The sequence below is a fragment of the Thalia democratica genome, chromosome 3 (assembly GCF_965202585.1).
Source record: "Thalia democratica chromosome 3, ktThaDemo2.hap1.1, whole genome shotgun sequence".
NCBI classification, from domain to species: Eukaryota; Metazoa; Chordata; class Thaliacea; order Salpida; family Salpidae; genus Thalia; species Thalia democratica.
This window is the reverse complement of record NC_139167.1, coordinates 56,205,358-56,232,706: the sequence shown is the minus strand read 5'-3', so window position 1 is coordinate 56,232,706 and position 27,349 is coordinate 56,205,358. Positions and strand designations below refer to the sequence as shown.

The 27,349-nt window shown below is 24.9% G+C and overlaps 1 protein-coding gene across 1 annotated transcript; it reads right to left on the bottom strand.

The window, feature by feature from the left end:
* Positions 1-14: 14 nt before the first annotated feature.
* LOC145831698 (peroxisomal targeting signal 1 receptor-like) lies at positions 15-11,411 on the bottom strand. The gene is made up of 16 exons (XM_082939010.1): positions 11,274-11,411; positions 9,988-10,101; positions 9,788-9,865; positions 9,364-9,567; positions 9,089-9,149; positions 8,782-8,935; positions 8,128-8,175; positions 7,490-7,585; positions 6,893-7,039; positions 6,697-6,767; positions 6,365-6,487; positions 4,039-4,119; positions 2,969-3,110; positions 2,451-2,534; positions 2,018-2,115; positions 15-480 (listed from the first exon to the last, which is right to left on the bottom strand). Exons 1-16 carry the CDS (start codon positions 11,389-11,391, stop codon positions 261-263), a joined length of 1,839 nt encoding a protein of 612 aa, XP_082795136.1. The 5' UTR covers positions 11,392-11,411; the 3' UTR covers positions 15-260.
* Positions 11,412-27,349: the final 15,938 nt, after the last annotated feature.

Sequence of the window (27,349 nt, the reverse complement as noted above, 5' to 3'; positions counted from 1 at the left end):
AAAATAGTGTAAGGATTTTTTAAGATCTCTCAAAAATTAAGTTAATTAAAATAGGTAATAAACTTGATAAAATTTACCACTTTAAGAACAAAACAGATGTCAAATTAACGTTATGTTGTTATTTCTAAATTCCTGCAAAATATTTTTTTTCTAATAAACATTTAATAATTTAATCAATTAAAAAAGTGCTATATAAGATAAATTAACGAAATAATATTTCAAAAATTTTGTAAAAACAATTTTTTATCCGCTATACGGCGCTACTTGACGCTCGTCACGTGATTCGAGTGTAGAAATTTCCGCATGAGTGAATCCAAATCCTTGTTCTGCGCCTGCTGGTAGGCCTGCTCGTCCCTCATAATGTTCAGCACCATCGAGAGCGAGCCCCACACGTTGTCCGATGTCTCGCCCGTTTCGCCCGTCGGTCCCCTGGCGCTCTTCTGGTGGTCGAGCGCCGTCAGGAAGTGTTCCACCGCCTCGCTGCGAGTGTTGATTAAAATTTATGAAACTTGAACATCATGTTCTACAGATCAGTGCTTTCAGAATAGCTCCTTTGGGGACTATATTAGCGATTCAAAGGGCAAAAATTTCCAAAGGCTGTTAAATTTGTAAAGGGGTCATACAGGGTACTTTGATACTTTTTACGACATATTTGAAATTTACACTATATATTCTTAGGTTTGTAATGAAGAGAAAAAGATGGTCTATTCGCAACTTACGAGAGACTTAAAAACTACACTAGATATTCTTGTTTTTTTTTTTACAAACTGACCTTCTTGTGAACATTTTTGATTTTGCTATCAAACAATTTTACCTCTTAAGATTAAAAAAAAAAAAAAATTTAGAAAAAAGGAAGTAAAGTCTGTAAGTTTAAGAGGTTCCTTACAGAAAAAGAATACTAAAATTTGGAAATATATTAATTTAACAAACATTTTTTGACTTCATTTTAATGTAGCCCAGGATTTTAATTTAAGTCATTCTCCACAAATGTGTTTTAACTAAAATAAAAATAGTATTTATATCAAAAAAAAAAAATTTCTTAAATTCTAATCTAAAATTTTAATTTTTTAAATACTTAAGAAGAGTTTCTAAAGATTTCAGATTTTTAGCTCAAAAAACAAAAAAGTACTTTAGATCTATGAAAATCTTTAAATTTAAGATAAAACTTGCAGTGAAAAAATGCAGTCCATATGTTGTATCGGAACATTTTTACAAAACTGCCTGTCCCTAAAAATAAAATTCAAGTTTTTATATTGTATAAAACGTAACTTATACTTCATACCTTATTTTTTTATAAAAGACAATGCACTTTTGTAAAAAAAACTTGATTTATTAATAATCTTAAAAATTTTTAAAGTTATGAGGTATTTAGCCTAAATTTTTGTTGATGATGGATAATTGAAATAAATTAGGAACATTTGGTTTCGTATTTGGCATATAACTAATTTCATATTTAGTATAAAAACATTTAAAACTATAACTACTGCAGATTTTACTTTTTAATTAATCATAGTTATTGTTAAAATTACATTTTTTAGCTTATAAATACATTTATTTATTTCCTACGAGGTTAGATCTATAATAACAAAACTTACTTCTACAGATATTGGTAACCTGACTAAAAGAAACGATTAATAAACACGATTATATTTCTAAGTCAAAATAGATATAAATTAATCGATATACTACTTTTTAAAATTTATATCTTATGGTGTAACTTTTATTAAAAGAAAATAATATTTAAAAGTCAATACCTGCTTTTGATAATTAAAAATTAAAATATTATAAAGTTTAATACAAAGTATATTTTGTACATACCAGTGAAAATAGTAAACTCTAAAATGTTAGTTCTAAACATATTATTGAGAGCTTACACTTTCTAACGGATGCTTATTTTATATTAAGCTTTTTACTATTGACTAAACCAAAGAATCACAAAAAAAATTAATATAATAAAGTTAACTAACTATAAAGCTACAATAAGTATATAAAACATTTAAAACAAATGTAAACGAACCGGTTGGCATTGAGGTTGATGCAGCTAATTCCAAGATTGAATCTTGATCTCGTGTACCCGGGATTTAACTCTAAAGCTCTTCGGTAAGCCATGACTGCCTGGTAATTATAACTTATATTTAATTTACGAGAAAATACAAATATAAAAAAACTGACTTAAATTTCAAAACGATTTATTACAATACATTGAATTTCTTGTGTTAATAAAATTTCAAAAATATAAAGACAATTCGACAAAAAAAAATTACTGAAACTTTATCAACTAAATAAATAACAACTTACAACATATTTAATAGACTTTATTTTAACTGAGACTAGCAGAACTATTTAACATGTATACTCACAACCATACGTTATAAAATTGCTAAAACAGCTCCTACTAAACAAAATTACTATTTATTATATTTGAAAAAAAGCTACTACAAAAGTTTTACCTCTTCGCTCTTACTGCCATTAGCAAGAGTGGCTCCTAACTTATTCCACAGTTGGGCGTCATCCGGTCTTACCGACAATGCTGCCTGTATATTTATCACTATGAGTAAAATTTGTATAACTATTCAGTCAAGGAAACCGTCATTTTTTCATAGAACTGTGCAGTTTGTTTATTTTTATTTTTTCTATTCAAAACTAAAAATTTGCTATGAATTCAAATTAGTAAAATTAGATAATATTTGTAAACAAAAATAATTATATTCTTTAAGAAATACAAATATATAGATTTGTATTACGATTGATTCATACACTGTATGTTGTTACTAATTGTATCAGTTTTAAGGTAAAAAGAAAAGATGTTTTAAAATAGATTCATAAAAAAATTTCAAATAATAAACATAACTGATTAAAATACCATAAAGTTTTGCTAGTATTTATTCCAATAACAAATACACAAGTAATTCGTTCATTTTTAGAAATTTAACAGAAAATAAGCAAACAAAATTAGAAAAAAAATTACCCTGAAACAGTCGGCGGCTTTCTCGTGGTCATGGTCCAGATGGTACAGGATACCGAGGGCGCACTGGACATCTGCATCCGGGACAGTAGGCGACATTCTGACCACTTCCACAAACGCCCTCTCCAGTGCCACGTAAGTTTTACTGTAGGGGAATTTATATTAAAAAAAGGTCATTTTACAAAAAACCTATTAAAAGTTTATAGGAATCCAACAAACAAGTTATTTTACTTAAGCTAAATTTAACTGCTGTGTAAGGAATGTTTATTCAAAGATCAGTCTTGTTTGTTGAGTTAAAAGGTTGGTAAAAAAATTGTAATGCTCTTTTAATCAAGTTTTTTTTTATAACGGTTTTATAACAAAATAAACTTAAAAGCTTGTAAGTAAAAAAAAACATATCAATAGCACAGTTGCTGTTTTAAAAAATATTCTTAAAATAAATCACATATTATATATAATTAAAATGCACAGTATACTAGCAGTATAAGCTTTAAAAATACATTGTTTATTTTGTTTATTCAAACTTTTTTTGTAATGGACAGTATTTTTAAAAGTTAATATTTAAAGTTTTTAGACTTGTGCATTTGTAGCTTTTTTTAGTAAGCATGTTAAATTATTTATAAAACCAATGTTGTGTTACTAATTATTTTCGATTGGTTTAGATTTGAACATTTAATTGATTTTTATAATGTGATTTTTATTAAAAAGTAATATAAAGTTCAACAAATTAATGAAGTATTTACTAAAAACTTATTACATGCAAATTATTTACTCGTACTTCTAAAACTGAAGTTTTTATTTTTGATAAAATTTATTTTAAAAATAATATATACAACTTGTTTAAAAATTGAAAATATAACTAACACACAGCAGTAAATACTATAATCATATATTAACCTAGTTTGAAAGTTTATTGTTTATTTAAATCAGTTTTTGTTTTCATTCACATTTTAAGATATCATTGTTAAAAACTTAAAGCAGCTCTTGAGAACAAACCATTAAAATCAGAAAATTACGTACATTTATGATATTTAAAAAACTCTATATTTAATTTTTTGAAAAATAAAACTAACGAGTCCTTCATATTGTAAACGTACGGGCGTTCAGTTTGGTTGCTAATCATTCCTGGAACTTTCTTGGCAGTTTCTGAATATCTGACAAAACGACATTCATGTTTTGTTTATATGGTTAAAACAGTTAATTTCAAACTTTTTATTATATATCAATAAAAACTTTCGTATATAAAATTTTAAATTTGAGATTCCGGTGATTATGCTATGGTTTGTATAGCTTGTACATCATTTATTTCACAAAGCTTTAGAAGAAAAAATTTATTAAGTATAAATTTTTCAACCCGGATTTTAATTTACCATTCTTTAACCAATTAGAGTTTTTGTTAATCTTTTTATTTTAATTAAAAATTTCTTATGAGTTAAACATTTTTGTAACATAGATTTCAAATGTTAAACAGGTTAATTTTAAATCATTGCTTTAAACCAAACGTTATAACAAATTAATTTTTAAATATAAGCGAAACTATTTAACGATTTTAATTCAATTAAAAACAAAGTTAATTCTGTAAAATTTTAAACAAACACAAGATTAATCATTAACTATTATGCATTTGTTTGAAACATTTACAAACAAATAAAGAATTTTATTCGGCTGTTATTACACATAAATAAGATTAAATTTTAAAACAATGAAGTCTACAAAAATAATATTTTTATAAACTCATTTTGTACAAAACTTTATTGTTTATTTTAAAAATAAAAATATAAGATTGTTGAACTTATTGATAAATACAATTATATTTGTAAATTTTATTTATATAAAAAATTTCCAAACTAATTGTTTTTTATTAAAATAGCTTTTAATTCAAAATAAAAGCTATATAAAAATAGTAAAAAAAGAAACAACTTAGTTTGTATAAAACACAAATGCAAGCTAAAAGTTAAACAAACAGAATATACCTAAAACAGTGGAACTTAAATACAATTACAATAGTTTTCGCTACTTTAATTGTTGATTAAAACCTATTCAACACCAGAAACTAAAAGTCTTAATAAAATACGCGAGTACGATATGTAAAAAAACCACGTTAGTCAAAATTAAAATATGTTAAAACAATGAAAATATTTTGTACAAAAAAAAATTGGTTCAACTAATGAGCTTTTTTTCATATTATGTAAGGTCATTTGCATTTTCGTTTTAAGTAATTAAGTACATTTGATAGATAAATCAAGTCCAAAAGTATTATAAAAGACTTTAAAGAACATTATTTAAACTAATAAATCATTAATTGTTTTTTAAATACTTTTCAGTAGCTATAATCTTTTGGTAGATTGACTTGAAAATTCATAAAATTAATAAAAATTCATAATTTGAACATTTGTTGGTGTTTAAAAAAGTTTGAGTCTTAATTTTGCAACATACAATTCAGAAAAAACAAAAGTATTTATTCAAATAAAACAAATTATGCTTAAATTCTTTTTTGATTTTGGTTACAAAAATTGCTTTCCCTGTTTAATTTTCTACGGTTTCTTTTAAGTAAGTAGTAAGTTTGACAAATAACTATACGCCTCTTTTATTTACTATCTAAAACCAACGTGCTAATAAACAGCATCAATAAATAATGAACAAAATTAAAACAATTATATAGAACAGTATGTTATATAAATTAACGTAGTATTGTTACATATTCTTTAAAAGCTTGTAACATTACTAATTTGATCACTTGTTGTGTTTAGTCAAAACTAATAAAATGTAGTATTTAATGTTTTCTTAGTTTTTAGTTTTATAGCAAACTTTAATAGAGTTGTTTTTAATTTTATTTAACTTACTTTATCGAAATTTGCAAATACAATTTAATCTATAAACAGTATTTGTATAAATAGTTAACTAAAAAAAATTAGCACGAAGTATTTACTGCATTTTTGTTAGCATTACAAAACTTTAAGTCGTACTAGCTAGAAAAAAAATTACTGAAGTAAGAGTATTAAGTACAACATTAAGCCAAGAAGATTTATAGTCAAGTTAATTAACAAACAGACTTTTAATTTATTGTGAAAATAAACATTGATATTTATACAGTCAAAGTCGAATAAAAAAGCATTTTTGTTATACGAATAACATCCGGTGCATAATAAATCAAACAAAAAACATTAAATGCTGAAAAACATGTAGGCTTTTTCGACAATAAGTTTGTTATTTTCAGGCTATTTACACCTAGCGTTTAGTTTTGTTAAAGCCATTCAAGCCATTCTTAAAAACTAATACCAATCGATGAAGTTTAACATATACTTTCCTAAGTTCCTTGAAACTTAAAGTAAAAATCAATCTATATACACAAGGTATCAAATTTAAACCTAGCAGCCAAACAACAAGCAGCAAACTAACTGTGGATGGTTGAGTATCCACTGTTTGAGATGGTTCATGGCCTTCACGTTGTCTGATTCGTTCGCGTAACTGACCGCTAGTGCCATCATTGCGGGCAGGTTGGAAGGGTCAAGTGTTAAGGCTCTGAAAAAAAGTGTTACCATATGAGCTATTACAGCTAAGTGTTGAGCATATTAGGTTGACTTTAACTTTACAAAAATAATATTACTATAAAATATTTAAAAACTACTTGTTTTTAAAAATTTAAACTTCAAGAAAACAGATAACTATGAAAAAAAGTATAAACAAATCAGTAAAAAGATCCTTAATTTTATAAACTTATTAAAACGAACTTTTTAAGGGCGGGTATAGCTTTTGTGTCTTGTTCATTTTGTTGTTGACAGTGACCCAAGTAGTACCAAGCCTGTTGAACACAAAAAAAAAGTTAGTTTAATAAATGTAATAACTAATTTATGCTTTATAAATTTTATATAAGGTAGTTAAAAAAACTGTTTATAAAATATTTTCAAAACAATTGTTGCTACATACTTGACTGTGTTCCGTGTCATTCTTGACGACGCCTTCAAAGATGAGGATGGCGTTTGAAAGATCTCCGGATTCCATTCTCCGGACTCCTTCCTCGAAAGAGGCGGATGCCGCGTCCTGATAAGGATTCGCTTCACTGAACTCGTACTCCTGAAAAAGGTGATTACAAGAAAAATAGTTACAAACTTATTTTGTAATTTTTTTAAATTGCTGAATATAAACGTATGCATTGTATTCAGTACTAGTAGAAGGGTGTATACGAAAGTACCAAAATTAAGCTTATAGGTATTTGTAACTTGCGAAACAAAATTACAAGCTTTACTTTTTCTAGCTCGTTTTGCAAACAACTGTGTCTTAATGTTTAGTTATTCTAAGTTGCAAAGAATTTGTTGTTTTATTATTATAAACTTATTAAAAAAAATTAAATTTAATATTAATAAAATACCACTTATTTTTTTCTATAATTTGCAAATTATTCAAAATACAATAAATATGTGTAAAATTTATATCTAACAGAGATATTATAGTTGCCTCAGTTTTTCTCATAACTACGAAACAATTACAATAATGATTCATAGAAAAAACTGTGATTTTAGTAACTTTTTCATCTTCTCTATTCAACCATTGGTGATTTTCTTCATTTTTCGTCCATTCTTCTTCCAAGTCATCAAAGTATCCACCACTTTGCTGTGATTTCTGTGAAGTACTTTGTTAGCAATGGAGATAAAAACAAAATTTTAAAATTTGAGATGTAGAAAACGTTAAGAAACACTATCTGAACTGATCAAGAACCTATAAAAAAGCTTTAGAGTATTTACATAACTTAGTTGAATGTCATCAAATTAACTGTAAACCTTTTGAAGATGAATGGAAATAAGTTGTCTTTCTTTTCAGGCTAGAACCGAAATAATTATAAAATTAAAGTTTGGTTTAAGACAATTTAAAATAACTGTCCCGATTCTTTTAAAGAACGAAATACAGAGCAAGAGATCTACCGTTACAAAAAAAAAACATTTTCAATTCTTAATTAAATAGAGTTAAATATACTATTTTATTACACGATAGACCTCTTGCTGAGTATTTTATTTTAAAGAATGAACACAGTTATTTTAAATAATTTTTTAACCAATTTATATTTGAACATTTTTCAAACAGAACTTTAATCTTATTTGATTTCCTTTTTTTTAATGAACAATGTTACTTTATTCAGCATAATTTATATTGTTTGTTAAACTAACTTGATTGAGAAATTCCTCGTCCCAATTCGAAGGATGTACTCCTTGAAACTAAAATTATTTTATATAAGTTAAACAAAATAATTAATATTTTTTTTAAAGATGTTTTGCTCAAGTTTATGTATTTGTTAAATATATGTGTCAATTTAAATTTTTAATGAAAACTCTAGAAAAGGTTTTTTCCTTTATGTTAATTAAAAATATCATATTTTGTTCTTAAATTAATAAGTTTAAATATTCTACAGCTAACAAAAAAAAAACATAGCAGAGTTGATTTTCTTTCAACAGTAATAACAAAAACAAATTTTAATTACTATAAGTTCTAGCAATATAAAGCATATAACACTTTTTATTGAACAAAAATGCTATTAATTAAGTTATCATCACAAAGTAACTAAAGAAAAGTATTTTTAACAGAACAACAACAAAGTTGTTCAAAAAAAAATATCCTTAAAAACAGAGAATGCCAAAACGTGATTTAAAGCAAATCAGTTATAAGATAATTTTTTTTAAACGGCCTGATAAAAACTAAACAGTTTACATACTGCTTATATAAGGAATTATTATATGTTAAAGATATTATATATCAATACTGTTATGAAACAAAAGTAATTATGAGAAAAATTTAAATTTTTTTACAAACCAAAGAGCTTTTACCTGCTGCTTGTCCATACTGAGTTCCTGACCCTGCAGTTTGTGCATGAACTTGTTGAACTGGGAATTTCTCATTTTCTCATCGTCTTCCAGCTGATCAGACACCTGCTTGGCTGCCTCGGCAAGACTCAACTCATCTTTCGCTACGACTTCTTGCCTATAATTTGAATTGTTCATTATATTTGTTTTTACTGTGTTTTTGCAAACTTATTGGTACCAAGATATTTTGGGAAGGAATTAGGTTATTAAACTGTAAAATTTTTATTTTTACAATTAACTAATAAAACTGTTATGTTTTAAAAGCAGTTACCAGACTTCTTCAACTTCATTGTAAATTTCAAGTTCTTTTTGTGTCATTGAGTTATCCGTCTCTGTATATTTTTACATTTTTTAAAGATATTATACGCTAAACCACTATTTTTAAATTATACTTAAGTAGGTTTATTATGTATATTTAATACATTATACAAACTCAATTGCATATTTTCTAAAAGTCTTCCTGCAAATTTTTTTCAACAAATAATCCAAATACATACAATACATCATAAATTATTTACAAAAATACTTCATTCATAGTTACAAAACCTCTCAATTGAAAACTAGGAGCTTGCTGCCAGGTCGCGTTGAAAGCTGTGCTCGGCCCCGCTCTCATTTGGTTCCACTGGTTTTCAAGCATCGGTTTGTATTGAGGCGCCATTTCGCTCGTTCCACCTCGTTGATTTTGTGGGGCGAACTGTGAACTTCTTTGTTGGTTGTGGAACTGGGTTACCCACGGATTCTGTTGCCTGGCTGCTTGAATAATTTCAGTATAGTTGATTCATAAAAATAATCAAATTTAGAAAGTATTTTAAGAAATAAAGTTTAAGGAGTAGTCATTATAAAGTTTATCTTTGAGTAAAAAAAAACTCAACAAGAATATTTTCAAGTCTGTTAAGTGTTATTTCTATGTAACATTTTTAGAAAATAAATTAGTTTGAAATTAATAAGAGCTGAGTATATTAAAACTTACCCTGTAAGTTGACAGAGTTGACATTAAATTCATTCACCCATTCTGATGATTGTTGCATTTGTTGTTCTTGCAGCTTTCCTGTTAATTAATTACTCAATTTTTTATATAGAACGATTTTTTATATAGTTATATAAATTTCTGCTTTTGCACTTAATCGAATTTTAAATTTAGTTAATTTAATTTTAGTTTTAAAAACAAACTTTCATGGTCTAATGAATTTAAAAGGCTGCTCATTTCAAACGTTTGTGGTTGTTCTACCAAATGGGCATTTTGTTGACCTACAAACTCATTTGCCAGTTCTTCATTTCCTTTATCTTAAAAATTACATAAATTTTATAGCTAGTTATTTGTTACTTTAAAAATTTATTTAGTTTAACTTCAACTACAGGTGTTAAAGTTGTCTTAATAAAAAATGCCTTTGCAGCATTTTTATATTTATTGTTGCAGACTAAGTTTATGTTTTCAAAGACTCTCTTAGACATAATTAATTTTAAAATTTTATATCTTTCGTTGATGAATATAAAATATTAAAAATAGGGTTTTGTTAAACAGATTTAATGAGTTTACACAATTTTGTCTAAAATTAAAAATTTCACATAATTCTAATTAGCCTTTTATTATAATATTAAAGATTAAAATTTTCAAACATATTGAAATTGAGTTTAAATTTGTCTAGTTGATTTTAATTTTCTATGAAGAACAATTAAGAAATGTATGCTTCTTTATTTTTTTTAATAGAGGAATTTAATAAAATACAAAATAAAATTAAATTTACAAAATTGTTAAAACTGATCAAACAATATAGCCTCCCTAAACTTAAAGCATAAATAAATAATTAAAACATCATTTGAAACTCTAGTTTATTTAATATATATTATAACATTATTGTCAAAACAAAATATCAAAACGAATTAATATTATAATAGAAAGAAAAAATTTAAAAAACAAGATTAAAAAAAATAAAATATATAATCAAAGATCAAGCACATAAACTTCTGCAATCCTATATCACAATCCATATTATTTAAGTATAAGACTAAAACTAAAATATTTGTAATAAAATATCAAATAAACATTATAAATGATTGAGCTTATGCTATAAGTTTAAAACTTATAGCTTCTATCTGTTATGTCTTTATTTTAAATTATGAATTTTGTATGTATTATAAAAAAAATATCAAAAAACTTTTATTGATTTTAAAAAAAGTCATGTTGGTATAACATATTTTAATATTAATAAAATGTAACAACTTTTAAACAATACGGTTTCATTGTATATTTTTAAAACATATTAAATTAAACATATTAGTAATTAATTAAATATCACTTTTATACTAACAATAAAGTTAACTTTCAAATCAACATTTTAATTTATTAGTTTTAAACCAGTTGATGTTTTATTTTTAAGTTATAAAATTTTGAACGAAATGTAACAAAAATACTTTATAAATTTAAAATTGTTGGATATAAACAGTCATTAACTAACAAGGCACTCCAGTGACACTCCTGTGTGTTTGGTCATTAGTGAAGTGTTGGGCTGCCTTCATCAACGGATTCTGCCCGCCACAATCTGGCTGAATAAAATCTTTTCCCCCACCATTCATGGTTATTTAGAGATATGTTTATTTTGTATAACTGAATATTTTTAGATAATAGTAATAGAAAATAATAGCTTTTATTCAAATTATGCTAGATTTATAAATAAATGTTGTGCATCAACAAGTAACCTGAGTTAAAGTTAAAATATTTTGTTGAGATTTATTTTATTCTTGTGAATGTGAGTTATCTTTGTATATCACTTGTATAGAACATATATAAATGAATTTTACAGTGGTTTTTATACTGTTAAAAGTCTTTATAACTGTCCTAAACAAGAAGTTAAAAGGTATCTGTGGTGTGCGGCTTAATAATCTAAAGGCTCTTTAAGCACCAGGTCCTAGTACCAAATATTTTGAGCTTTTTTTGTTGTTGTTTAACAAACTATATTATAATGTTATAACTAACCAACCTCACCAAAATCTTAAAATTTAGAGGCAGTGGTAAGTATATAAATTTTTATTAAGATTAGTTAAGGATGACATTTTGATAGTAAACTTATGCATTAGGGTATTTATTGTATGAAAATTACATTGATTTGGGCATCATCAGCTTTAACTTTGGTAATTATCTAGCATGATGCCGCAACAATTTTGAGCTGAAATTAAATAGTTAGCCTTTTTAAAGTAAACAATTTTTTTTCTGTGTAATAATTTAAGTAACAGGGTTGCCACTCTTTTTTTTTAAACTTTTTTCTAGGTTTTCAAAATTTCCTCCAGGTTTTTAAAAGTACACATTTTTGGGTCAACTTTTAGTTAAAGTTAATTTTAAGGTATAAAACTGTGTTAAAAAGTATAAAAACATTAAAAAGATACTGTAAAGCTACTTTCAATGTGCTTTAGACAAAAAAAAATTGATGATGACAATTTTTTTTTATCTATATGATAGATTTTTTGAGTCAAATTGAAATTTTACTACTGAACATGTAAAAATTGTTAAAATTCATTCCCAGTTTTTCCAGGATTTATTTTTAAAGTTCAGGTTTTTCTAGGTTTTTTTTTGCCTAAATTGTCAAGTTCTAGGTTTTTCCAGGTTTCCAAGTAAAATGGCAACCCTGAAAGTAAGTAAACTATTTATTGGACAACACCAAAAAAGTGCTAAAAAAGTTTTGTCCAAGTACTTGGTGAACAAAAAAAAACCATTTAGTTATCAAGTCATACCGAGGATACCATTTAACTTTAAGAGAAGAAATGTAAGAATAAGGCTATTATTATTTTTAAATGTGAAAACATTAGTCTCACTATACCAGTTGCAATTCAAACATATTTTTGATGTAGTTAAAATATGTGTGAATTCTATTTGAAATTACTGATTCGAAAAACAACAGTTAGCTGTTTTCAAGCAAAATCAATGCTAAAATCATGTTAAGATTTTAATAAAGCATTGCATTCTATTTCAATTGTAATGAAACTTTTAGCAGTGTAAAGCAAATAGTTTGTTTAAGGGTAATAACCGTTTATATAAAAGTTTTAGAAAAGCTTTAAGGTTTGTCAAAAACTTTTAAGAAGCATGTTTAATATTTAAATCACTGTTTACATTAAAGATTTGAAAAAAACAAAACGGAAAAATAAAAGTAAGTTTTTACATTTTTAATATTTAAAAATTGTATGATAAAAATTTTAAAAGTTATTTAATTCATAAGAAGGTCTAAAGACCAATAGCTATATATATTATTTATACTAAAGTACTCACAGTCACATGCTCTCACAGTTTGTAGTCGTTGATGCTTTAAAATATAACCAACAAATTGGTTGTGTCAAAAATATTTTCAACATTAATATCTCATTATTAATTATAATCTTTTACAAGATTGTTTTATAAAATTTTAAAGACAACTGATATAAGGAAAGGTTTCTCAAGAAGGCACTACACTTAAATAAGTAATATAAAAAATAAAAAAGTTTCTAAAACTTATGGATCAAAACCAAGTTACTTAACTTAAGAATTTACCAGTTTAATATCAATCTAGTTTAACAAATTAGCTTTTTACAGTTTGTTATATTTAATATGTTTTAAACTAAATAGAATTGTTTTATTTGTCTTTTTACTGACTTGAATAATTGTAAATAACCTAATGTCGTTAAAAACATGAACTTAATGTTAATAAATGTGCTAAATGGCAACCAGAGCTAAAAATGGTTTCTAAATAAGACTAATTAATGCTAACCAAAACTTTGTACATTTTAAATTTTAGTATCAAGTTTGGTTTTTTATTCGGATGGCTTTAGAATTTATCATTTTCATTTTTTACAGTTCTGCTTCTGCTTTTTTTTTAAATCAGTCTCAAATTCTACTCAACGATTAATGTTTACTGGGATTCACTTTACAGCTTCGACAATTTAAAACTTACATAGATTTCACAGTACAATGCTTTTGGTTTATTTCCATATTTCTTACTATGTTCAAAATAACTAGTACTTTCAAGTTAAAAAATATCTTTGAAGCTTGTATTTACAACTTACTCACATAAGTTATGCGACCTGATGACCTTTCGAGATCCTTTCGTGCACCCAGATCCTTGGGTAAATTTTATTTTGAACACCTTCGTTTTTTTAAAATTAAAGTTACTTATCTAAAAATTTCGAACTATCAGCAGACAACAACATAGTATTAAAAAAAAACTTGTTAATTATGCATTTGTCAAGTTTATGAATTACAAATAAGAAGACGCTCAAAATATTTGGTCCTAGGACCTGGTGCACGAAGAACCTTTCGGTTATCGGGTCGCACACCGCTTAAATACCTTTCAACGTCGTGCCAGGACATTTATTGTTGTTAAAAACCAAGTAGCTATTGTACATAAATAGTAGACTAATTAAAACATAAAGTTTGTTATGGAAGCAACATACGGGCTGCTTTAATACTCTGATAAACATGAATGCGTTGATATTATCAGAACTCGGAAGTATAAACTTTAAAATAATAAAAGTTCAGCTAAAATAAAACGGTAAAAAACAAATTGAGCTTGAATAAAATTCACTACTTTAACTTTTTCTGATAATCGTAACTTAAGAAAAAACCTAACTAAAATAACTATTATACATTAAATTCGAATTATTTTCTAATTGCAGAGAATAAATTTAAGTTGTGAAGGCTGACTTAGATTATCTGAATTTTTAGAATTTTTAGTAACATATGTAACATTTTTCATTAAGCTTATCTTCTTGGAATATAGTTTTTTCACACTAAATTTTCATTGTGTGGAACAGATTTCATTTTTAAATTTAAAAAAATATATTTATAATAATCGCTTTAATAATTCAGTACTCAGCAGTGGCGTCGCGTGGTATTTTTTTTAGGTGGTGCAGAATTAAAAAAAAAATTCCCTACTTTAAAATTATTTTTTATCTAAAATAAAAACTTTTTTCTATAACAATTACATTAAATTGCTTATGTAAATGAAGAAATTTTGTTTAAAAATGAAAAATTATAAAAAAAAAAAAAATTATTTATGAAAATAACTTTAAAAAAAAAGTAAATACTTTGAAAATTAAAGTAAATATAGGAATAAAAAAAAATTAAGTAATTTAAAAGATTCAAAAAATGTTAGCTTACTTATGAGTATTAATCTTTAAGAAGGCTTTAAAGTTTAAACTAACAGTAGAAAAAAATTAGACAAAACAAATGTTTATTATAATGAAAAATACAGCAACTTTAATAGTTTTTTTTTTGCCTCAATCTTATTCAAAAAATATTTGATTAAACATCATACTAAGAATGGTTATTTTACTAATATTTAACTTGACAAAAAAAAATCTTATTAGACTTGGCAGAAAATTAAAAAGTCTACAAGCAAAAAAAATGTTATGTACAAACTGCAGGTTTATTTTAAGTAAAATTTATTTTACTCAAGTTTATTAAAGAGTAACTATTAGCTCTCTGAAAGAGTTAAAAAAAAGAACAACATGTAAAAAAGTGCCTAACCCCCCACTCCCCTTACCCCTCACTATTTTGCACAATTTTTTTTTACAATTATTAAGATTTTTATTAACTTTTTTTCTAAATTTAATGTTTTTTTGTTGGAGGTTTAAATTCAATAGGTTTTAAAGGGTATCTTTTCTTTATTTAATTTTAATTTGTTTTTCATTTTGATGATAGTATTTTTCTCAGAAGCTCACCTTTTTTAAGTTTTGTTGGTGAGGCTGTTGAACTTTTCAAGAAATTTAAAGATAATTTATAAATATGTAACCTTTATAGCAGTAAAAATTGATTAGTTAGTTTACATGTGGCCATAGGGGTAAAACACTTATTTTTTAATTTTAAATAAGCTTGTTATTTTCAGAGTAAAAAACTAAAACTGCTTTAGTCAGCCTGAATTTTTTCCTAATTCGGTCTGTTTTAATTTATCTTGGGTCATCTTGAGTTTTTTTAACATTTCTAAGTTGTCCTGATTATAAGGCAAGGCAACTATGTTTCAACAATTTTTTCTAAAATTTTTGCTTTGTTTATGAAAAAATTAAATCAAAAGTCATATAAAGTAGACTAAATTTTTCTAAAATGTTAAACTACTCTAAGTAATCAAAGTTTTTGGGGGTCAGATCAATATTTTAAGTTAGGCTATTTACTTTAAATAAATATGTGAATGTTTCAATAATAATAATTTTTATTTAATATAAATCTAAATTATTTTTCTGTAAAAGTAAACTTTAAGTTTATAATAAACTTCTTAACATTTTTTTCAGAACTCAAATTTTACATTTATATAAAATTTAATTAAATATTTTATTAACTTTATGATAACAATAATCAGTTATAGTTAAGTTTATCTATGCTTAAATACAGAAAATCAAATTTTAAGACTTTGGTGATTTAGGTTTTTTATCTTTTTTTTCAAAATGTGTAATTTATGACAATTTTGTTCTTTTATTGTCCCGTTTTAATATAAGTGATCTCTTAATTTAAAAAATCATGAGGGTACATAAACTTAAATTTAATCCTTTGCAGTAGCCTAGCTTTGTTATTTTTTGTTTACAATAGCTTGTTGATGATACTTAAGCATGTCCTGTTTTAGGGAATTTTCAACTTAGCTTACTTACCGCAAGATATTGATTTTGCGGTAATTCTTGAAGAAATTTTGCTTTTTTGAGTTCATTTGCGGCAGTCAGCTAAGAGTTTGCGGCAGTGAAGTGGGCAAAATGGTCGTTTTCAAAGTTGGAGTTTTAAAAGAGATTAAAAGTTCTAAAAAGTGACGAAAACGTTATAGATACTTTTTTTTTCTTACAAAATTTAAAGGTGGTGCAGTTGCGGCAGTGCAACACCCCACGCGACGCCCCTGGTACTCAGTATTAATGATATTTTCTAAACATATTTATTTAGAAACTTATTTTTTAATAAACTGTTTTAATTTTTGATCGAAATTTATTAGGTTATTGATAAATTTATTTTGAAAAACGAGTTAAAAAAATAAACCATATATAAAAAATTATTTTAAGTAAATAATTTGAATTAAGTTGAACATCGCTAGTTCATCATCTAATAACTTAGAAAACTCAATTATGTTCCAAAGTTTTATCATTTAATTAAAAACATGCTCAACATTTTAATTTAGCGAAGGTATTTTTAATAAATTTTTGTAAGTATAGCACTAAGATATTTTGAACCTAGTGTCAACTAAACAGAAACACTTGGAAAATAGTTTGATATTAAATTTCAAAAATAAATCTTAACTTTATTGGTAAAATGTAATTAGTTTTGGGCTTTTATCAATTTAAATAAATTTCAATTAGCAAAATAATACTGTTTTTTAATCAATCAAGTAAGAAGTTATAAAATTATGAAATACACTGTAGCTTAAATCTAAGTTGATAAAAAATCAACAAATTTTATTATTTTTGTTTCAAAAAGCTAAAGTTTTTTCCAAGTTTCTTCCAAAACCGCCCCTTTTTATTTGTTTTCTTTAACTTTTCTGGGAGTGATGAATTTTCATTAGCAGTAGCACTCGTCAGATATTTCTGTGTTTGTTATTGACATTAACATAGAGCGATTTAAAAAATAAATTTAAGTATTATTTACAATAACTGAAATAAAAAATGTATTTAAGACTATTTTCTTTTTTATAAATTTTTCAATATTAGTTTACAATAGGAATTTGATTTACCAAATATTCATCATTCTTTATTTCATCAGGGACCTTTTTGTTTTCGTTAGTTCCGTTATCAGTTTGTATTTTAGTTTCAATAACCTTAACTTTAGGTTTCAAAACTTCTTTTTCTTTAACGTTAAAGGTGTTACCTAACAAAATGAATTACATTTTAATACTAATAAAAGTGAGTTGCCTACGTTTACCAAAAAAAAAAGAAGTTTTATGAGGCTGAGTAAATTAAGAAAAGAAAGAATTTTTTTTTATTCAAAATTGAGGCTCTGCCATTAACAAAATAATAATTTAAACAAAAAAACTCATTATTAAAATAAAAGTACTTACTATCAATTTTAGGTGGCACAAAACAATCTACGGGTTGTATATAGGGGAGTTTTTTCCCTCCGATATCTATCATTTTTGTAGCGCTTTCATTACATGTGTACTTTTTCGTAGCTGCGCATTGTTTTAAAACCTGTATTTTCAAAATGTAAGATAATTTCATGTATTGTTTAAAAAAATAACAAAATTTAAGTTTTATTGTGCTCAGTTTCACTTAGGGAATATAATTTTTTTTAAATTATTAATGATAAACAAAATTACGTATCACTAGTTTTGTTTTCTATAGTAGCTTAACATGAAATACAAATATATTATACTATTTAGCAATGTACATGAATCACTACACATCAATTGATTAAGTAGAAAATTAACAAATATTTTGACAAATAAGCTTAAAAAACTTGAAAGTTCTGTTTACGCTTTTAAACTCACTCGTCCATGAGCTAACTGATCACTGGAACAAACTCGTTCATAGTTGAGTGAAGGTTCCTTTTCATTGAACTCCACATCGTACGCATCAGTGCTTCCGTGCTCATCCAAGCTGTAAGCATCTCTCACTGATAAATCTTTGTATGATCCCTCAACGTAAATGTGGTCGTATCCGTTTGGTCTTTTGGTTTCGTTGCCTGTTTGGAAAAATATTGAATAATTACACATTAACTTATTTGTAAAACATTAAAAATAATCATGCACCTTAAGTTTAATAACGGTGTTTAAAGGTATTTTTAAACATTAGATCCTTCACTTTATAGGGATAAAAACAAATAAAATTCAAATTAGCAGAAACACAATATAACGTAATATTATTTAGTAGATAAAAACTACGTTATTTTTACGTTGTATACTTCCTTTTAAAACATAATAATGTAAGTTATTTACCTAAAGTACTGAGAATTAGTTTTGAGTATTCATGGTTTCCGTTGTCAGTAATTTCCAACTTTTTAGGGATTTTTTTATTGCATTCAACTTCTTGTTCACTATTGTTCATTCCAATCAACTGCCTACTTTCAGCTTCTATAAAAAAAAATACAAAAAAAAAAAAAAAATTACAAGATGGAATACACTTTCAAAAGTGTTACTAACTGAAATTAAAAAACATTGTTTTTCAAACTAAAGTATAGTTAATATATTACCTTACTGTTTTTAAGACATATAACATTTTACTTAACATTTACAACAACAATGAAACATAACATATTTTAGTTACTTCTAAATTAATGAAAAGTCTGTCAGTTACTAAGCTAAATTTAAATTTTTATTAGCTTTAAAATGCACAAATTTTAAGTCAATATATCTAAACACGTTCAGCATACTTATGAAGACGTTTTTATTTGGTTGAAATGCTAAATAATTGTACTAACCAGGGTTAATGTTTCTGTTAGCAGCAAGAAGTTTGTTTAAATTTATCAAACTTAATCTTTGCTTTTTTGTTTTTGGCACGCTTTGACACTGCACACACAATCCACACTCAGTTCCTATAAATTTATTCAAAATTTATAAGATATAAGGTACAAAAAAAAAAGTATTGATAGTAAAATTTAAATTTATAAGCGTAAACTTTTTTTGTTTTATTATATAAGATTATACAAAAAAGTACAAAAATTTTCAGTACTAAAAACCTATAAATTTTTATTTTTTTTTTGATACAAAAAATGGACATGGTAAATAACCTTAATCATAAAATAAGATGACCATTTGTGCTAAATATAATTTATCTATCAAACTTAATTACCATCTGCACAAAAGTTTTCATACTGAACTACATGCCTGCGCGCATGATCTCTTCTCATCATCAGTTGTTTCATCTCTTCACTGTCAGCTGCTGGTTGTTCTAAACTTATCGCATTCATTGGATGTCCTTAAAATTGTTAAAAGTCATTGTTTTAAATTTTCAAACCAAAACTTATCTTGATTCATTTTCTAAAAATTAAAAGACAAAAATTTTATTTAAACTGTAAAAAATCAATTTAAAAGAATAACACTTTGGTTTAGAAAATTTAAGTGAATACACAATGTTTAGACTGTTATTATTTTTATTTTACTTAAATTTTAAGCACCATTATCTAGTTTTAAGTTTCTTCTATATTTAACACTTAAACTTGTGTGTTATAATCATTATAACATACAAGTTTTAGTGTTAAATATAGAAGAATATTATAATATAATACTATAATTCTAAACGAAATCTAAAGTAATTTAAACTTAATTAATACTACTTAATTCTAAAAGCTTTTTTTCAAACTATACTAAATATTACTTGAAAAAATGTATCTTAGTTTAGATGCAATTAAAACTATGAATAACAAAAATCATTTTCATAAAAAAAAAATCATTTAACCATTAACGTGGTCAATTTGAAAATGTTAAAAAAAAATGAATAAATTTAATTTTATAAATACCTTTAATATCTACTGTTAGTTTATTTTTTCACTTCACTCAGGCTGAGCAAAACTTAAAAAAAAGAAAGTAACATTTTTTCCATAAGTTAGTTTTTGATTTTTTGCAAGATAAATTTTCAGTTTATAACTTTATACTGATAAGCAGGGTTGAAAAGTTCGAAAAATAAATGATTCTGAAAACTTATTAAATTGTATGTTTTAATTAAAAATTTTATGCGCGAGCAGTTTACTCTTTAAAAGCAATTCTGACAAAAAAAATAAAGCTTTTGTCTTTTTTTGGAAAAACAAATATATATGCCAAAAATTAAACTACTCATAGTTTTTAAAAGTTTTGTTATGTAAAAATAGATATATCATCTAACAGCTTTGTAGCCGAGTTCTTGTTACTAAGCTTGTTTTACTAACCTTTAAAGTCAGTCACAAAAAGTTTTTTAGTTTCACTTTGGTTTATACTTCTAAACTGGCTTATTAATATTTTACAACCCGAATTGTTTCCCCACGTTGGTACGTTTTTGTTATCTTCAATTTCTTTTTCGTTATTTTTTGTGTCCACTGAAAATTAACATTTAAACTAAACTTAAAAAATAGAGATTTTTGGTTTTCAAATACTTTAAAGTACAGCTGCCAGATTTCTATAAAAGAATCGCCACACTAATTCTAAAAAGTGATTTTTTATCAAAAGCAAGCAAATGTTTGTTCAGTTCTTGAAACTGTTTATTTCTGAATTTCTGGTAACTCTGCTTTTAAGTATCTTTTTATCGTCTTTACCTTATTAGTCTATGGTTCATAGTTATGTTACATTTTTTGATATATAAAATTCTTGAAAATAAGATTTTTAATAGTGAAATATTCTTGTTCTTAAATAACTATTAAAAAATAGTACATTGTTTAAGCATCACTAAACCTTTTTGTTGATCTTTAATCTGTGGTACTTTACTCTCGATAACTTCATCTGATAAATTTGGGTCATTTCTGTACACCTTTTTTCCTTGATTGTAAAAAAATGTTATTCTAGGGTTAGTGTTTCCATACATACCTGTTTATTATTTTACTACTTTTTAAACAACTGAATTGTAAAAAAAAAGAATTTAAGTAAGTTTTATAAGCATTTAATGAAAAAATGTATTTACTTTTATGTTAAATTATACACTGCATTTAATTTTTTTTCTTTCAATAAAGATTCGTAAAATGTTTATAGAATAGAAGACTTACTTTTACTGCTATTATCACAACCCTGAAATTGAGTATTTCCTGTTTTGTGTTGTTTATTTTTGTAGTCCATATTTAATATTGTTTCTAATCTTCTATTAGAAAAAAATATTTCAAAAAAAGTTCATATATTTGTTTTTACTTAAAGTATTCTTTACTAAAGCGAAAATATATTATTTACATCAAACAATTAAAATAAATGTCTAGTTAAAAAAATACTTTTCAAAAAGTTAATTAAAACACCAATTATCAAAATTTTTGAATACAAAAAGTAGTATAACAAAAATAGTAAAGCTAAATAAGAACGGGTCATTGAAGTTTAAAACAGATGTAGTAAAACATGTATTAAACTCCATTAACCCGTAAGTATAATAAATAAATTAGTATTGAAATGCTATTTTGATTCAAAGCAAAATGAAAACTAGATAATTAAAAAAAAATATTTACAGTGAACTACAGAAAAAGTAATCTTTTCTTAAAAATATTGTTTCTAAACACTAAATTGTTTAAAAGCAGTATCATAATAATATTGAACTCAAAAATACTTTTAAAAGTACATATGTTTGAATTAAACACTGAACATTTCAAAAACTAAAAATCCGATTTTATTTTATTAAAAACTTTTTATAAGCTAAAAGACATGGATCTTTTTTTATTTGTTGTCAAACTTTTACAGTTCACTTAACTTATAAACAAACTTTGTTTGGTATAATACAAATGACTAACTAGCAATAACTAAGTTACTTATTAAAGTATTAAGTGTTTTTTAAATAATTTACAAAGCTCATTAATTTATAACATAATTGAAGTACTTAACTTAATAAATAAAAAAAATAATGCAATTTAAAGTCTTCAATAATTTTTTTTAATCAAAATCTTAAGTTTTAACGTTAAAAAAATTAAATTTGTCAATAAAAATTAGTTTGTGATCGTATGTATAGTTTTCCTTTTATTATAAATTAAACATTACTTTTTAATAAATAAAAACAATTATATAAGTCAGTATACATGAAACTATTGAAAATTTCGATGAGCAAGAGTTTCTGATCTTTTTATATGCTGAGTTTAAAAAAAACGTTTATTTACTATTTTTACTTTTATCAAGATAAAAACCTAGGGCAAAACCAGCTCTGATTTAAAAAGCTATCTAAATTAAGTTAATCAAATTCATTTAATTAAGTTAAAATGCATTTTTATAAAGTTAAAGTTAGACAAAAATAAATCTTAAGCTTACAAATAAGTTCGTTAAAGCCTGATTAATATGTTGTGTTTTATCTACAGTATAAAGTAGTGTAAAATATAGTTCCACAAAGTTCAATGATCAACAGTCTAACACAACACACTATACAGCATCATGTAAAACTTACATCTTAGGCGGTTCTATGCTTTTTTTTAAGCTTTGTAGCATAGACATGAATTTTTATGCAAAAAAAATTTCGTCACGTTATATAAAACACTTAATAAAGCAAAGCAAGTATTTACCGTTGTGTTATTTGTGTTGTTTGTTATCATACAAATATAATAAAGTAAAGAAAAAAAAATCATTCTATAAATAAGTTATAAAGAGTGTGTACAACTTTAGAAAACACTATAAAAAGAGTCATACTTTAATACTATTCAAATCTAAAGTCATTTCTCTTATTGTTAATTTAAAACTGACCTGGTCATCAAAATTACTTTTAAGTTATAGGTAGTACTACAGTTACCTCTTAGTTTTTCTTTTAACTTGAAAGTTTAACTTTTTCACTTTTAAATATTTTTTTGTGTTTGGATAGAAAATATTAAGTTTTAAGTTTATGCGTTTTTTATTTAATAGAGTTTGAAATTTTATTATGATAAAACTAAATGATTTCATTGTTGATTAGAATATATTTAAAACACTAAGCAAGATTTGTTTTTATTTAGACGCCAAAATTATCTTTTTTCAATGTCACAGTATAAATGTCGTGGTCTATTAGTTAATACGGTTTATTGTGTTTTTAATATACTATAATAACCAAAATTTGAAATCTAAAAATTAAACAAGTACTAAAAATTAAAGAATGTTTAAAAAACATCCTTATAAAAACTGTGCGTAAACTTGATTTGATATTACCAACTGTTTAATAAATGTAGTAATAAAACAAATAAAAAATTGCTCCACGTTTATTTATTTTCTACAAGTAATTATGCGTAGAACAACTTTTATAACTAGCATTGAAAGTTATTGAGAAAAATAGCAGTTTGTTTATACAAATTTTATAATCTAAGTCTGTTTATACTTTCATATTCAAACGTATTTTTATTAAATTCAAAGAAGTTTCCTTTAAATAAGCTCTAAAAATCTATAAATTTATAATGATATCGTAGAAAAATTTTTTTGTTACAGCTGACTGCAAGGTTAGGTGATTACACATTTACAAGACTAAAGTGATTCCTATTATCTAAAGTTTAAACCTTATACAATCAGAACTCTTCACTAAAGTTATAGCAAGAAAGCAAATAGAAAATTATAGCAAGTCATTAAAGCACATGTTAAGTTTCTTGTTTAATTTTTTTAGCAAAGTTCTAAATATTTTCCATTTCTTCTTTTCCAGGAGTAGCACATGCTTCAGAAAACCAGCCTATGGCCGCCCGTGCTTTTTATAAAAAACAGATACTTTACTAAAAAACTTGTTTAAGAGAAATTTTTTATTGACCGAATGAAAAAAAAAGTTTATATTTTTCAAATAGTTTAAAACTATTAAAAATATAATCGTATATTGTGTGACACGTGTTTTTTTGAATAAATATTATCAACAAAGATGTAGATTGTATTTATACATAGAATTAGTTAGAAATATTTTATTTAATCTCAACTAGTTTAAACTGTAACTCGATATCAAACAATTGTTAGAAACTAAAGTATTCTTCAAAAAAATATTTTTTATCTTACTGCTCTGCTTCTTCTGAAAATTATTTAAGAAATTCGAAAATTATGTTCAGTATGATTTTGTTATATGTGTCAAATATTCTGACTTACTAAAAATCTAAGTATAGTTGCCAGATTTATTTGAGTAAATCGCTAATTAGTTACCCGAGCATAAAATTTGAAAGTAACACGACAAAAATTTATGCCATATCCAGAACTCTTTATTGCAGTTTTGCTGTAAACTAACTTATAAATAGATAAAGACTTATGTATTATTTTTTGTTTTCGGATAGTATTTTAAAACTGTGTGGTTTAATTACTTAAAAACAAACTAATGGAATTTACTATGTACTTTTGATCATTTAATTGAAAATAATGCTTAAAGAAAATAATTTTCAATTAGTTAACAAAATATTACTTATGTCAATAGACAACAAGTCCTAAAGACTTTTACTTTTTTTTCAATTAAATAAAACAAATGCAAAATTGAAACTGAAATTATAATTCTGAAAATATTTTTTGTTTTTTTGAACACTTTGTAACTCTACTGAAAGTAATTAAACTAAATCTATCTTGACTGCTAGTAAATTTATTCAAGTTTTGTATGCTCCTAATAATAAACTGTAATCTTTTTATTAATTTGCCTTTTTATATTAAACTCATGGTTAGAAAGTGCTTACTTGTATAAGATTATTTTTAGTTGCGAAGACAAAAGTATCGTCATGGATTACGGTTAGAAATATGCTATGAGTAAAGTTAATTATAATTTTTATAAAGTAACAAACCTTAAAATTAAGTGTAAGTTTTTTTACTGCACTTAAGTTTTGCAAATAATCTTTATCTAGTTTATAAGGTTTAAACAATTTTCATAATTTAATAATACTTTACACGTCGACACGGAAAACTTATTGTTTTAGTGAAAAGAATGCTTTAGTATTACAAATTTTTAAAAAAACTTAATAAAATTTTTGACTGATTTAGGTTTAAGCTAAGTATTTTCTTTGTTGTATGTCGAATACATATACCAAATTTTTTTTTATTTCCATAGTTTTAATACTTGATCGGTTACAAATCTTTAGTTTGGTTTGTTTTCGTGTTAGCTAAACTAATGAAATTATTAAACTTAACTTTATAAAAAATGAATAAATCTTTAAAATACAATCGATTTTATTAAACTAATGTATTGAAATCAGGTACTTTCATATTTAACTTTTAAAGATTAATAAAATAAAATTGCTGTTAGTGCTGGTCAAACAAAAAAAAAACATTTGTTAGCAACTGTTATAAAATTTTCAGAGATATTTTTTATAAACTAGTTTTACTATGCATATTCGATTGTAATCTCTTTGAAATAGTTTTCAAAGATTCATAAAATTTTAAAATTTATACATTCGCTGTTTTAATTACAAGAAAATCTCTTTTTTCTATGTATAAAAAATGTTTTATAAGTTAAAATGGTAAGTTTATTGAAAAAAACATCTATATATAATTTTATAATCATGAAACAACTGAGAAAAGTTATAAATAACAATTTTTGCATTTAGAGTTCAATTTAGTTTTAAACTAGTTCTCAAAATAAACAAACTAAAAAAATACTTTTAAAAATGTTTGTCAAGCTAAAAATTCCAGACTTAACAACAACGTTTGAGTAAACTTGACTTTGGTTATAGCGATAAGAAGCTTCGGTCACATGATTAATGATCAGTAGATGTGGCAGACAAGACTTGTTCTTAACATTTCCTTACATGTGTAAGTGTCTTCGTGCTATCATGCTCAGAAATAACGTGATGGAAATTCATTTTCACAAAGTTTCTGCTTGAAAGCAGCCGTGTAAAACGCCTAGTGAGACTTCCAAAAACTTAAACAAGTTCCTTTAAAGTACTAATAAAGTATCTACACTAACTGCAGTTTACAAAATTTTTTAATTCATAAGTGTTGTTTTAGTTTTTTCAAGAAAATAGCTTTTTTATTCTCTTTAGGTTGAAAGAACAACAAAAAAAATGACTGTTAATAGTAATTTAAACCATATAGTTCATACAAATGTTTGTTTAACTACAATTTACATATAAACTCTACGTGATAAATAAAAGATACTTGTTTCCTAAAAAGAAATTCTTCATACATATTAAAATCGTTTTCTCAACTAAAGTTTTCTAAGAATGTGGGAAATCGACTCAGTTTTATTTATAGCAAACGAGGATACACGATTAGTTGGTGGACGTAAATAGATTTTTGTAAAACTAATATTAAAATTATAGTCAAACAGAACAAAAACGCAGAAGTCTATATTTAAATTAAACTTTAAAAAAAATAACGATTATGAAGATAACCGACAAAAAATAAGCAAAACTTTTATTTATTTTTCTATGCAAAAATAGACAGATTTAAAACATTAAAAATAGCCTTTTAAACAAAAAAGACTTACCTTTACGTATATAACTAAAATCATGCTTAGCAGACAACAACGTTTAAGTACTTAGTTTATGCTTTTATTAACTTTATTTTAATAGGGAATTTTATTTAACTGTTGAAAACTAAAGCCGTTCAATCAAAACAAATTTAGATAGATAAAGTCGAAAAGAATAAATACGTTCGTGCTTTTGCAGTGTTTTTAGTTTTTAATAGACCCAACATTCTTAATTTTATTAGATATGAAACATGATAGTATAAAATCTATTTTTACTAAGTATATAATGCAGTTTACAAATTTATTATTTGTTTCAGTTATCCTAGCTCATTAAAAACTTTTCATCATATTTTTTTTGAATGTTTAAAATAAAACCAGCAGTAACAACAGCAAACAAAAGAAGTTAACAATACTTATATTTGAGCATTCAAAATCATTAGTAGTTTTATAGTATCAGAGTTCAAAACAATTTATAACTGATGCTATTTCAACACAAAATGCAACGTCATTAATCACAAACAATTACAAAACACAATGCAGCTTAACCCAGTAAACTTGAATTTCCTCAGCAAGTCGTTGCACTCTTCACCAGTGATTAACGAGCTTGTTTCCATGGCAACACTTGCATGGGCTCAAAACGCTT

Excerpts from the sequence above, each read along its gene's own strand:
- LOC145831698 (XM_082939010.1), bottom strand. The coding sequence starts at position 11,391 with ATGAATGGTGGGGGAAAAGATTTTATTCAGCCAGATTGTGGCGGGCAG. Across the intron at positions 9,568-9,787 it reads CAACTCTGTCAACTTACAGG|CCAGGCAACAGAATCCGTGG; the intron begins GTAAGTTTTAAT and ends TTATTCAAGCAG. Across the intron at positions 9,150-9,363 it reads TCCTAGTTTTCAATTGAGAG|AGACGGATAACTCAATGACA; the intron begins GTTTTGTAACTA and ends AAAAATATACAG.